We start from the raw sequence: 16,092 nt of genomic DNA on the forward strand, positions 1-16,092 counted from the left end.
ATAAAACAAACGACATTTTCAATACCCTACGAAAATTTAATTGAAAATAGCAGTATGTTTTTGTTCCCAGAGACCGATTTCCCAGTAAGCTGCGGTCAATTTCCGACTGGTTCAGACATTCGTTCAACCGGTTTCTGACGTAACAATTACAGTACAGTACTTGAACTGTGCGTCGAATTACATCAGTATTTGAGTATAAAAAAATTTCATTTATGTTAACTGCATTAGAATTTTTACAAGCTTCTTAATCGATGTTAAATTATAAATATATACGATAACAAATGATCCATAGTCAAATTAAACCATATATCATCCGATATACGACATGTGTGTTTTTAAAATAACGTATTAATATATTTTTCATACCTTTTATTAATTGTAGTATAAAGTTTCAATTTATATACATTCAATTCATCATCGTTTAATTTGTTTATACTTAAAGTACATTATTAGAAAATGTCTTTGACCTATGATTTAATTTTCGAATGGGGAGAAGTACAGCACAAACACACTAGACTAAGTCGACACAAATTTTGACATCAATACGTAAATAAATCAACATGCAGTTTATAATTTAGAATCTTCTATAATAGAAATTAAACACATCTGTAAATTTTAATAACTATGTTAATATAAACGATATAAATAATTTAGCGAAAGTTTATTTAATTTTACTTGATGAGAATATTAATCAACTCCACTTATTCGACCCAATTTTGTGCGCTATATATAACGTGCAGAAGCAAAGATTTTACTATTTTCCCAAAACACATTCATTCTCAAGTACCTGTAGTTGCAAATGTTTCGTGTAGAACAAAACTCGAGAGAGAATCAAAGGCGAGATGGAATTTGTCAAAAGATCTCAAAGGGCAGTTTATATTTCTGCTCTGTTTCTTCCTGGCCTTCTGCCAAAAGAAATAAATATTAATTTTTATTTGTTCAATGTAATAGAATTGTGTAATATGCATAGAGAAAATCTTAATTCAGATAATCTTCTGTAAATTTTTCGGAAAACTGTTTTATTTACCATTAAACATTAAAACTATAATATCTCTATCATATAATTTATACAACAATAATTATTTTTAATTAAGGAATTTCATATATTTTAATTAAAAAATGCATTAAACATAGGTTTATGCATTAAAATTTATTGGCTTAAATTTTAATTCTTAGATTCATTTATATTATAATTTTAAAACAAATTTCATAATTATTATAGCATTATATCAAATCATTATATAGACCTATTATATATATTTTCTAAGGGAGTGACGAGAAACTTTCTGTATACGGGCCACTAGAGAACTTTAAGCTTCTGGCGCACATTTTTTTTCTTATGGGTTGCAGGATTTAGGCCTGTTGCGTAACATATTTGATACATATTGTACTAGCAGTTATGTGTAATGCAGTAATAATGTAGTTTATTCTCATCTTTTCACTAGTCAAATTTAGTTTGAATGTTCTTCGTCACGAATATCAGTTTCATTAAGATTGCAGAATGGAACATGACAAAAAACGAAATTACGTTGACAAAAAGACCCGGGGGGCCGCAGACTGCCCATGATTAATCTAAAGCATTCAGATGAATTATTCTATAGATATTTATACATCAAACTTAAAACTCGATAGCTTTCTAACAGATTTGTCCAAATATGATAAGATACATATAGAATATCTGTTGAATTGACTGAATGTTCGATTTTGATATCTATTGCAAATATTTATCAACAGATAAGTATCATTATTCTTAAAAAACATTATCAATAAGTATATATTAGTTTTTAATATTGACAATTTTGATAAAATCACTAATTTTACTAGTATTCACACACAATATACCCTACATATACTGTATATAATCGATATATAAAATTAAATTTCGAGTAGAATAATGGCACTATTAGTCGACCGTTTAAATCTGTTTTGGACTGATATTTTTTATTACGATGTGTAGTGACAAAGCAAAATTCATATATAAAAATAAAGTTTGTTCTCTACTTGTCATTGAAAAACAAACTTTTTATTAGAACTTTGTTTACATGAAAAAAAATCACAGGGCTGTTCACCCAAAAGTCGCGACTAGAGGGTCGCACGATTGTTTACGGCAATCGACAATTGGATTTTCTTTCATCGAGAGACTGAAAAACGTGGCAACTGAAAGTATACAGTAAGCGAGTTCAATAGGCATTTTGTAGAAAATACGCATCCAAAACACGGGCCATCATTATCGATTCCGACGGAAAAGTTCTTTACTCGGATCAGTTCTAACAGTTCCAGTTCCAGAAACTAAAATGGATTTACCACCTCCAGAACAAAGCAACTGATACCAAAACGAAATAGCTAGTGTTACCAGATCTGAAACTGTGAAAGTGACACAAACTTTTAATAATTATTCAACTCCGTACATTTTAATTAAATTTCTATCTAGTTTAAACATTTATTAAAATAAGCTTAATTAGTTGTGTAAAATTTGCTGTTTTCTTGTCTTGATATTGAAAATAATTGATTTTAGATATCGATATTCACAAGAAGCACACCCCCTAATGAAATTCCTGGATTTAATCTTTGAGTAAATATTAAAAACTATTCATATTCCTAACTTCAACGAATCAACAAAAATAATTTTTTTTAATGTTATTCAAAATACAGTTGTCCCTTGATAATCCGACAGGTATGGGACCAAAGGTGTGTCAGATTACCAAAAGTGTCCGGATTACCGAAAATAATTACATATTTCGCATTGTTTTGCTAGCAGTAACTTACAATATTCTCTACTCCAACTGTTCGAACAGAACTGCTCACATAAAACACGAAATGTGTGTCATCGTGTAAAAATTGGATGGGGAGATTCACATCACGACATGCTTCAGTGCAAGCAGACACGTAATGGGAACGGGTACCTTGACGGGAGGTGCGTCGGACTACTGAGCATGTCGGATTAAAAAACGTCGGACTATAGAGGGACAACTGTACCTGAATTATTCTCAGTAATCTAACAAAACTGTCAAATTTTTTTCAGTGAAAATTTTACACTAATCCAATAAAATATTTAAAAATTTGTTGTGTATTTGAATGACTTTCTGTAGTAATAGTTTAGTTTTAAGCTTTTTCTACGCAGATTTAAGGGCTCACTTATTGCTTTTACTTTTGTTCAAGTGACAATCTGACAAAATATAAGATTGAGTTAATTTAGAGCATCAATTATTTACTCCAGTAAAAATTAGAACAACAAAGGAAAACAGCAGCTAACATTTAGTTTCAAATGTACAATGCAAAATATCAAATATTCGTATTGATAAATGTTATCATCAAAATTTAATTTTCCAGCTTTAGCTATTGATCAATAAACATAAGCAATAACACATTCTCCAAATCTCATAACAGATAATAAAATTATTCCAAATTTTTCCATTTCCATCATATCTAAAAAATGTTAAAGCATGCCTTTGTTTATAAATAAAAGTGAGCTTAATTGAAAATCATTGTGTTCATATTTTTGTAAAAAGAATGCTTGGATCTTATCAGTTGATTTTCTTCCATTTATCTGAATTATTTGACCCTGAAAATATAAAGAATTCTAATGTAGTTTTTTGTGTATATGAAGCAAGCTTGTTTGCTAATATTAATGCATATTTTCATGTCTTTTTACATTCTTGCATAATGCTCAAAATATCCCAATTATTTAAGATGTTGTGTCTACTATTTTTTCCATATTTTGTAATAGAATAATAATAAATGATATAAAATTGAAATTTTGAATTTTATACATTTTAATAAAACTAGACTTCTTTCTATTCATTCTGTTTAAGATTTTCACATTTAATGATTTAGATATGCTATACAGCACAATTCATATTGAATATTTTAAAAATCAGGTAATAACTTTGATTCCAATTACCAAATTTAAGTTATTAAATTGATGAACTTTTCCTGTAAATAAGTTTTTTAGCCTTTGTACATCATTTAATATAGCTTTGTGATAATTTTTCTATCATATATGCATTTAGTAAACTCATGTTTGTAATGACATTTTTTTAAGCTAAGCTACTTCTAACGAAAGAAAACTTAAACCATAATAAGTAATGGCAAGATTAATGTTCAGCATCAAATTGCTTGATAAGAAAAATAGAAATGAAAAATAAAAAAAATAGCAAAAAATTGATAAGATTATTGTCAAAATGAATTTGATAAAATAAAAAAAGTGACTAATAAAATGACTATGAAGGACAAGATCCAAGACCAGAGAAAGTGAATGGATGTTTTCTGGAGTTACTTTGAATAAATTCAGTTTTTGTTTTAAAGATTATACAGACATCTATTTAATGTCAGTAATTTGTTCCTGAAAATCAAATTGAGTGAAAATGCCAAATTGAAAGTCTATTTTCCATTACTTGAAACCTGAAGGCAACGAACAGTGTAGAACAGACAACTGTAACTGATCGTCTATGTTGCTTATCACATGCAATGATACCGTCATTCAATGCTATCAAATTTGCAACATGTTCTTGATAACCACACTTTTTAAGTGTCCCCACAAGCAAATATTATACAGATTAAAATCTGGAGAACAAGATAAAAAGCAAGGGAAGGCAAGGCATAACTGATCAATCATTGAGATGTTGCAGAAACCATCTTGTAAGTAAGTGTTGAAGGTATCATAACTTGCATCATGAAGATGGAGGAGTATGAGTGTTAAGCATCTCTTGGTATTTCTAGGCCATCAGAGTTTATCACAAGACTATCAGGCCCAGCTTCTTTGAAGAATGTCCAAGGATATAGTGTAAAATTAGTCTGGTATGGATTCACAGCCATATATGGAAGTGAATTCATACCAAACTAACAGATTTTCAGCAGATTGCACAGGGGACAGATTCCACTACACTGCACTTGTCTAAGCAGTGTAGTGGAATCTGTCCACTAAAACAGTGTTTCTTAACAGGAGGGCCACGGCTCCCTGGGGGTCCATAAGAAGTTTGCCGGGGGCTGCCAAATTATGCAAAATTTCCTTCAGAATATAAAAGAAAATTGACGTATAACCGAATATTGTATTGAAAAGTGAAATAAGAAAGAAAGTTATCGTATTTAGTTTATTTATTTATTTTCTCCTACATACAACTTTGTTAGTACAGAAGAAATAAATGCAAAATATGCTACTTACACCGCACTATTTACTTCTTTTATTTAAAAAAGTAATTCTAAGAAACTATTAAAACTATTAATGCTTGGAATTTTGCAAACAAATTTGTGCAGAAAATCCTCCCGTTTTCAGCAGCAATGCAAAATTTCCTGCCTTTCGCAAGTACGTATTTTCAAATATTTTTCATTTTTTCTATGAATTTTTAAATGTTTCTTATTTTATTTTTTATTAACAATTAATGAGCTTTTATGTTTAATTGTGAAGTTTGAATGTTATTTAAATAACTTTATTTTATTATCTATGTTTTATATTTATTATATTAAAAAATAAAGCAATAATAAAAAAAAATCAATTTATTTAGATAATTTAACAAATATAAAATATTAAAAAATGGGGGTCACAAAAAATTATGAAATATTTGATGGGTTGAGAGTATAAAAAGGTTAAGAACCACTGCACTAGAAAAAAGGGGAGGATTTTTTATGGTCCAAATGAGATAGTTACAAGTGTTTATTGCTCCACTGACATGAAAATGTGCCTTCTCTTCAGGATCTTCTATGGCAACAATAGGTCTTCCATTCTGGCAAGGAAGAGCAATACAAAACAAAAGTCAGTTGTGACTGATTTTATATGGATCACAACACACCAACTTTCTCAGTATCTTCCACACTGTCATGGGATACACTCAGCTTTTATGCTGCACTTGCACTACTAAAATCTGCATATTATCCATTGACTGTTCAACAATTGTGGTAACACCAACAACCTGCAAAATAATGGGTTTACACTTTCAATCCAGGTTGAACTTCCAGATGTCCACTTTTCTCAAATTAAGTGATTATTCTCAAAGCTTATAGTGTCAATGATTCTTGGAATAAGTGCTTATATAACAGTTAAAGTACAGTTGCAGTATTATTTTCATAACACAGCTTCACAAGAAATATAGTGCCATCTTGCTGGAATGCACAACTGATAAAAATGATTTTCAACAATTGTGGTCACTTTAGTATCCAGAACTAGGCTATAACATGTTTGCTTATGCAAGGAAAATTTTTTGTTGTTTAGTATATATTTTTGAGTTTTGGTACTAAATACTTTTTACAGAAATGTCTTCTGCATGTCTTGAAATATCATAACACCAGATTTGGTTGCATTTAGATGGCTCTTTAGCACTATCCAGTGTTAAGTTAGAGATACTTTACATTTCAGTAACTTATACTAGGTATTTGTAAGTAAGTTTTTTTTATATAAATGTTGCCTGAAAAACAGTGATATATAATTTTTAAAGTTTTGATATTAAGAATCAAGAGAATTTACTAGGAAAATAAAAACCAAAGTGCAATTCTGCATGATATCTGCATATACTTTTAAATTATAATATATTTTATACATTTATCAACATCAAGGAATATACAGAGAAAAGATTATATCTTTATATCATTGCAATTTCAGATAGAGACTTTTTTATACAACTCTGAGAAAAGGATGTTATGGAAAAAGAGTATCATTCATTTACCATCATATTAATGCTAAAATTTGTTGTTTCAGTGACAAAATGAATGAATTTATTCTTTTTGTAATGGATTATTGTTAATCTACATCAAATTTGTTAAAAATAAACAAATCTAATGGCTTAAGTGGGCCATTGAAAGACAACAGGTTTGTTTTGTATTGAAATTAATTCCAATATAGACAATTAACATTTTCTTCCCAAATATTAAATTCCCTATTATCACAAAATGTACAGAAAGATTTTTTCAAAGTTCACAATTTTTTTTTATCAATAATATTCTTCAGTATTATCAATAGCATTCTCTAAACTGAATAATAATCAAAACAAATCAAAATCACTGATTCAATCAATTTCATTGATTTAATACATGAATACACAAGTGAAAAGCTTTCTAGATAAACCTTCATATAATAGCTTATTTTTTATAGAAAAGTCTTTCTATAGAAAAAATTATATAATTCTGTTTAACAACAATAATATTCAGTACTTGTCTTATGTTTTTATTGGTATTTAATTTAGATTTAAAATTTCTTAAATTACATATATCTGTATATAATATCTATAATTTCTATTTACTGTTTCATCCTTGTAAATAAGACTAAAAAAAGTATTGTATTTGAAATCCAGAAAAAATGTTTATTATACAATCTGAATTTTTCATGTAAAAAAGTTAACAGAATACAAACAAACTAAATTCTAAGCTTTTAATTTTGTATTCTTATTTTAGAAAAACTACAGATCTTGGAAAAACATCTGAAATTTTCTGCATTTGATCTTTAAGCAGCCTTACTAAAGAATTTCTTAGAGATGGTTATAAAAATGATTACCAATATCAAATTTATTAAAAATATTTGTTATGTAGTTAAAAAGTAAAACTATATTGAATGATTTTTATATCTCAATGTTATCATATAATTTTGAGATTTTTCTTTTTATACTGGAAACATTAATGTTTTCTCATTTTGGAAAAATATATATATATGCTATCAAAAGCTACTTAGAAAAGTAATTTTTGAGACTATTATTTTGTTCCTTGTATCTATAGAAAAGACTAATATTCAAAAATAATAAGTTATAAAATATAAACAAATTTTAAATATTTAAATTTGTATTGAGTTTAAAATATTATATATGCACTTAAATAGGCTAATTTAAAAGAACAACTTAATATGATTTAAATGACAAGTTAGATGAAAATTAAATGTTACAAAACATTTCATTGTAAATGACAACTTTCATAATATATAAAGCACTTTCCTAGTTCTCTCCACTTACAGCAATGCCATAGCTTATACAAAATTATGATTCTTGCCAATGTTGAAGCTAAAAATATCATTTAAAAAAAGAACAAGTTTGTAGGCCATGGAAGTACCTGTACAGGAAGGCTTTACAGTAACAAGAATACAATTGAACTTTAATGAGGAAACTCTATTCAGTCCTGAGTTTAGAGAGTATTCAACTGTAATATAAATGCAAGCCTATATTTTTTAAAATGATGTTCAAGGACATTTATAAAATTTATAAATATCTATTAAGCTTCAGATAAAGTATAAAACTACAATATTTCATGTTATTTTACTTTTAATTAAAACATTACATTATCTTAAAGTTTATTTAATAATTCTTAAAATAAATTTAGAAAAAAGAATTCATTGAAAAAAGTTTAAATATATTTTAATATATTATATTACAAGTTAAAATAAATTATTATTGAATCAATAACAGAATTAAATAGTAAAATGATATGTAAAGATTAATGTAAATCATAAAATTGAATATATATTCACATTAAAAAAAACCTGTTAATTGGAAATAAAGAATTAAATTCCCACATTTCTGAAATTATTAAATACACAAATGGATGATATAGTTTGAAGAAAAGCTACTTGATCCTATTTGTTGTTATACAGTAATATTTAGGACAAATAGCAAATTCAAAATTCTAGTAGTTCACGTAAAACTTTGATATATTAATTTCAAATTAAACCTATTGAGGCTAGGAAATTTAAACTTTTATAAAATAATTTATGACATCATATCTATTACTTATTTCAGAATGTTTTCAGAAACATTAAGGCAATTGTTTTTTAATTTTTATATAAAAATTAATTCTATATTTTAATAGAATTTAATATTCTAAATCAAAATATAAAATTTATTTTCAAAACTAAATACATTTTTGTTCATTTAGCCTTGAAGGACTATTCATAATATTTAATCTGAAAATTATTTTTTGAATGTTTTAATTAAATCTATTGTGGCATTAGTTTATGAAGTAGCCAAATATTCTAAAACTCTAAATTACTTGTTTTTAAAGTTTGCCCAATAACTTTTTTTTGTAGATTTAAATCTGAATAAGCACTGTAATAAGCATTGCGTGCATTATTATTCATTTAATAATTTGTTCCAGATAGTAATTTTAATATTTATTTACAGCTGAGGCCAAAAATTTGGAATAGATGCATATAAAATTTTGCATTTTATCAATATGTACACATTAATTTTTCATTACATATACTACAGCAGTGCTAGTTAAAAAAATTCTCTACAACTGTTATGGTAAACAAAAACATGAATAGAATTTTCTACTTGTTTATTTCAATAGAAATTAAGTCGAAAAATTGAACAATGATTTAAATAAATTAAGATTACACATGCATTTTTTTTTTTTTTTATCAAACTAGGTATTTTAAATTGTACTATGTTTCTAGTAATTTTAATAATCAATACAGAAATTAATATGTGTAGTTTAAGTCCCATGCTTATAATTACTTTTTTGCCAAATGAAAAAATTATCCTTAAATCTAAAAATAACTGGTTTTTAGAAGTAAACAAAAATAAAAAGTCAATTACAAGTAAGCAAATTTTCTAAACATACCTGCAGAATTAGATTTAAAATTTTGATCTACATACATTTCTTATAATCAACATTGCAGTGAATTAATACAGAAATATATATGGTTATTAATATAGTAATAACCATTTTTATTCTAATAAATTGGATCTTAAATATCAAATATAATTTGCAGATCTTTAAATTGAACTTATAGCCTAATATTTAAAATACTTTTTTATTGTATATTTCTTAGAAGAGCTAATATTTTAAAATTTACAGAATTACATAAACTTACATATTAAAAACAATATATGACTAAGGTTTTATGACCAAAATATTAGTTAAGTTATTTTAGTAACTATAGAAAGCTTAAAAAAGTTCAAAACTTTAATATTAAAAAACTCAAACATTTTCAATAAACCAAGATGAAATTTCACTTTGTATTAAATTTTTTTAAAATTAAGAAGTTATATTGAAAAAAGAAAACAACTGAATGCCAACTATAAAAATTAACAATCAAGTTAGAANTTATATTGAAAAAAGAAAACAACTGAATGCTGCTGACTATAAAAATTAACAATCAAGTTAGAAACAAACTAACTTTATTAGTAATTAATATTTGATAACAAATAAGTGTCTAAAAATTAGGTTAATTAAGTATTTCAATAAAAAATATTAACTGAAATATGCTAAAGGCATTTACAAGAAAATATTAATATTCATTAAACTTTAATGCAATTATCATTTGAAATAATGTAGATGTTTTCTTTACTACATCCTTGGTTAAATTATCATCAACTGTACAGGAATAAAATAAGATTATACTCATTTTATGATAGGTAGTGAAGTGAAACTTCTTATAATCAGCCTGAAGAGTCTCAAGAAGGTCAAAGCATTTTTAACCAATCTTTACTTAATAAAAATTATTCTTTAGCATAATACTGTAGTTACATTTTAATATTTTATTTCAAATTAAAATACTTTAATCTGATTTTCAAACTAGTTGGTCTAAATGGATTTTTAATTCTTTTGGATTTTACAATTATATCAAATTAAATTACCTTAAAAATAGTTAACACACTGCTGCAAAATGTCATATTTCATTATATATTAATATGCTGATTAAATATATATTTTAAAAATCATATTTATTAGAAAAGTTTAAATGATTAATTTTAACTTATTTATGCTATTTCATAAAAATTAGCATAAAGCAAAAAAGTAAGGAATTAGAAAAAGCAGTTATAAAAACTAGTTTTAGTATTAACTTATTCAAATTAAGAAAAAAGATGTTGCTTTATTTAATATCATAAAATTGTCTATAATATTCATATTGGCTATAACATATTTAACATTTAAAATTATTTAAAATATTAAACTCAAAATTTGAAAAAGGATGCACAGAGGGGAAAAAAACCATTACAGAATTTGACCTTTTACCCAATATATAGCATCTATGATTAATTAATTTAATTTTATATGCATTTTTTTTTCTTTAAATCTACATTTGAGTTTTCAATTGCTTTATTGAGATGAATTATATAATTAACTTTTATAAAAATAAATGAAAAGATATGCATTCATACTGTAATTAGTATGTTACAAGAGTTTGTTTTAAAACTAATGAAATGACAAAAAAACTCAATTCTTAAATAATAGTTTGCATAATAAAAAATCCACTAACATTTTTTTCAAATTCTTACCTCAAAAGTATACATTAAAAAGCTTAATAAAGAATCCTTGAAAGCATTTATCATAAATAATACTTTAATATTATAAAATGGATTTCCTTCCAAATGATAATTATTCAGATTTTGAAATTGATTTTTATCTTTTATGTAAAAATATGCTTCCTTATAAAAGTATAATATATTTTTAACATCACATTGATTTCACTACATTTTCACAAAATTACAGAAAGCTCTATGAAAAGTTAATTATATATATATATATAAATACCTAAATATCTTATTAAATTAGCATATCAGATTTCCATATCCAAAAATTTTATCATTGTAATACATTTTTGTAAAATGAAATTAAAATATTCCATAATGCTAATTATAATTTAATTATAATTCAGTAAATCTACATTGTCCAATCCATATTTAGTTTCATTAATGGTAAATTAACAATGATCATTAAAGACCGGTTAATCCATTACTAACTTTCTTCATGAATAAATTATTTGAATAAAATTCAATATAAATATCAGAATATAAAATACATATATAGTACACCAGTTATATTAATCCTGTTCCATTTTGTTGTTAGTGATTTTGATAAACTAATCCTGAGAACTTAATATAAATATTAAGAGATTACTAGACAAGATCTAAATATATTCCATATAGATAAATATAAAGTTTAACTATAGTTAGATATCACTACTTCAAGATGTTTGCTTTAAGTTAACAGTGGATAACACTTTGGGGAAATGCTTTTTGCAAACTATTACTCATATATGCATCATTATCACGCATGCATTAGATTAAAATCTATATATATATAATTGAATTATAAAATATTTTCAAATTTAATACAGATGTACTGTACTGTACAATATGAAAATTATTAAATATAAAAATGTTAATTTTAAAAGTGCAAATAAACAAGTTTCATTATATAAAGAATATTACAAAGCAATTTTATATATAAAGATTATTATAAAGCAATTTTTATAACAAAATTAGAAACCTAACTAAAATATTTTAACAATGATAAAATTAATTATTGCTAATTTTCAATTATTTATCTACTGTTCTATATTTGTATTTCAAGAGGAAGTCATGAAGTTTTTTGATCTAGTATTAATCAGTATGGAGGATGTATAAATTAGTCATTTAAACTAATTCATAGACTACTAATGCTATAAAATAATCTGTACTCTGAAACTGAGCCAAAAAAATTCAGTTTACAACATATGTTGACTTCCAAAACTGAAAAGGTTGAATTATTCAATGTCTTTAGTCTGTTTCCTCTATTATAACAATTTTCTTCATACTGATCAGCAAGAACCAATATACTTATATTTTCACATCAATAAAATTTTAATTAGAATAAGATAGACCATTTCTGTATAATTTTTCATTTACTATATTTAAAACATTAAAATATCCTTCAAAACATAAAATAGTTATATATACTAAACAGTGTGGTCTGATAAAGTATTCATCCACCAAGAGAATACAAATTTGAAGTAAATGCATTTTATTAAAATGAAATCTTGTTTAAATTAATTTTTCAAATAGAGATTACAAAATTAAAAATTATTAGTCCAATATTTTAGCCCATTAGATAAATTAACATATGTAAGAATTTTCATAAAAGCATTTGTTAACATCCTTGAGTTTTGATGTGGGACTAATCAACAATTAGTATTAACAAGCATGAAAAACAGTTTATATTTGCAATATTTCCCCAATCATCATTAAAATATTTATACAAAAAAAATAATTTCCCTCTCCAATTAGAATTACATAACTAATTTTCAGTTTAAAACTTAAAATAAAAATTTAGAGTTTTTATATAAATATTTATCTTGGAGGGAAAAAAATAAAATAAAATTTAAAACAATAGTCATAAATAAGATTTTAGGTAATTTATTCTTTCCATAATTATTATATATTATAAAAATTCATTCAATTTAAGTTATATATGGTTAAACAATGAAAACATAAGAGATTTATCAGTTTCCTAATTCACAAAAATACTAAAAAAAAACAATATAAATCAAGTCGAATAAAGACTAATCTCCAGTCAAGAAATCTTTAAATTTCTTATCAGATAACTTAAACAAGATTAAAATGTCAGCAGAAATCTGATATTTGTCCTATTTACTTCCAGTTCTTTTTTCTTAATTAATGAGGAAATGCTTAATTCCTCAATCGGACTTATTCATTTTATAATTTAAACAAAATTTTAAAAATTTACTTTTTAAATTATTAAAATTATAAAAGTTTAATTCAATTTCATTATTTAAAATTAATAAATTCTACGAAATTACATTAAAAAAAAAAAAAGGAAATGCGGGGGTAGAGAAAGGAAAATAAATTGCTTAATTTCATTTAAAAACTGGGCTTATGAAATGCATTTTATTATATGGATCTTATTGTATAAATGGTTACATTTTTAATCATTTGTTTAGTTTATTATAAATAATAATAAGGATATTTTCGATCGCAAGCAGTTTAGATCAAAGTTCATTTTGTGCATTAGAATCCATTAACTTTCTGAATTCATTCGGCATTCGAGTAGCTCGTCGAATAGAAATTTAGAAAAGGAAAAAAACTTGCGGAAATCTACAAAAATTTGCAACACACAAATGTTTTAAATTAATCATTTCGAGTTAAGATTAAAGAGATGGTCGGATTTATCCCGTATCCGAGCAAAATACCTGTAATTACGTTTAATAATTAATTTTTTTAAACGTAAGTAGCACATTTGCATGAAACGAATCCACCCAATTTGTTCGATAGAACAGATGCGGATGTCGGTAGCTTCTCCGAAGCAGATATTGACGCCCATTCATTAAATATGGAAAGAATCAATAGGTAAAAAAATAAGAAAAAAAGGGGAAACTTACACCAACTCATTCCAGTTCTCCCTAGGCATTCTTTCGTATCGGAATTCCATAAAAATTGTTTACAACCTTGCCATTTTGTCAAATTAGGTTGTGGCTTACTAAACGGTCCTTTATCATCCGCCATCGTTGATCTTCTTCGAAGAAAAGCGAAGAGATAGAGAGAGAACAGAAGATCAATTCGTCGCCTACTTTCCGACTCAAGATCGACCAAGAAGGAAGGTGCCCGGATGAGAGAATGGTCGAGCCTGCGCAGTAAGTAGCTGGAATCGCCAGACGGCGCTATCGTATCTCCCGCATCCGGGATCGGGATGCGGAGTCTTATTTACTTCATATGTTTTCGGGAGAGAAACAAGAGTATTGCCTTCTTTTCTCACTGTTGGCATTTAAATAAAAAAAAAATTAATTTTTCTTTGCCTAAACGGATTCTGTGAAATATCCTTTACGGTAATTTTCTAATAAGGTGTTAATTCGTATTTCTATTTTTGCATTAAGTTCTTTATGAAAATGTAGAATTGAATGGTATTATTGTAATTTTGACGAGGATAAAATTACCTTTTTGAATAATTGTAAAATTATTTAATGGATTGATTTCTCCATTAAAAATATTTACTATTTTCCGCATAAAAAATTTTTAGTAAACAAATACTATTAATAATTTTTTTTTTATTCTTGTAAGACTTAAATACTTAAATTTTATATTCTGTACTAAAAGTTATCGTTTGTATTATGATGTAGCAGTTATTGTATTTCCTTATATTCAGATTTTATTATGATTTTTCGAATTAAAATGTTTTCCTCAATTGTTGAAATGTTTCATTAATTTACTTATTTTTCAATAGTAAATAACAAAATATACAAATATAAAAATCAGGTTGACAAAATATTTTGCAATATTACTTGTAAAACATATTGAAATTTATGTAAAATATATCTAATATTTTATTTTTAATAAAAACATACGATTTCGTAAAATAAAATTCAATAAAAAAAATTCATATTCCGCAACGAATGGATAAAAACGGACCATTTAAATGTCTATTATGAAATACAAATTATAGAGAATATGATGATAATATGGTATTATTACTGAACATCAGAAAATATATCCTTGGAATCAAAATTGCAATAAAAATGTTAAATATTAGCAAACACCTTGAGTATGTGAAGCAATATTTTAAGCAATGTAAAAATTTAAGCTCTTTAAATACTTTAAATATTTTCCTTAATAATTTCTTAGTTTAAATTTTTAAGCTCGGGAAGTATTTTAAGATAAGTCGTACAAAAACAACAAAGACAATAACATTTTGAAGGAGATAACAAGTTAAGGAAAATGTCGGTTACTTGTATTTCAAAATAACTTGGAAACATGTCCTAATTTAATTTATAATTTCTTTGGATGTTAAAAGATAATAATAAATGCAAAAATCGCTATTGAGATTAATATTTTATTGTGAAAAATAATTTTAATATCATAACTCAATATTTTACAAGGAACTTTATTATTATACAAGTAAGCCCCTACAGCACACAGTAATACATTTTCCTAGAACGACTTTTGGCAATATTCCAACTTGTCCGCCTCGGGCAGCCTGTTGCTTATGATGCTTCTGCAACTTTTAAGAACTTACCACTTTACCGGTAATTTAAGTATAAGCATAAATTGATTTTTTTTCTCTCACGTGAAAATTTTTTCGATATCTGTTTCAAAAGTAGATAGGCTATCTACAAAATTTTCGATTTTTTTACATTAAATATTAAACTGAATACTGTGAATTATTTAATTTACTGTTTTTCCGATGGCGTAATTGAATATGTCACGCCCTTTTATAGTCCGTCATCAAGGTAAACTGACGGACCTCATTAATGTAATATCAACTGGTTCAGAAACGTGCCATTCATAATATATAATCTGTCCAATTTCTAAGTCACATTAGAATTTATGCCAAAGAATTGGATATATTTAGTGCAATTTTTTAATAAGCAAAGGAAAAAAAAATTTAATAAATAATTTAAATGCC

The 16,092-nt window shown here is 25.5% G+C and overlaps 1 protein-coding gene across 1 annotated transcript in view; it reads right to left on the reverse strand.

Moving 5' to 3' along the window:
* Nucleotides 1–14,332, reverse strand: part of LOC111635056 (sodium/potassium-transporting ATPase subunit beta-like) — a 45,694-nt gene extending 31,362 nt beyond the window's left edge. Inside the window, exon 1 of the mRNA XM_023379907.1 lies at nucleotides 14,075–14,332. Within this exon, the coding sequence (XP_023235675.1) occupies nucleotides 14,075–14,198 (124 nt within the window). The 5' untranslated portion in view covers nucleotides 14,199–14,332. The remainder of the gene's footprint in view (nucleotides 1–14,074) is intronic.
* Nucleotides 14,333–16,092: the final 1,760 nt, after the last annotated feature.

The sequence above is a fragment of the Centruroides sculpturatus genome, unplaced genomic scaffold (genome assembly GCF_000671375.1).
Source record: "Centruroides sculpturatus isolate CEXI.00-Female unplaced genomic scaffold, Cexi_2.0 scaffold795, whole genome shotgun sequence".
NCBI classification, from domain to species: Eukaryota; Metazoa; Arthropoda; class Arachnida; order Scorpiones; family Buthidae; genus Centruroides; species Centruroides sculpturatus.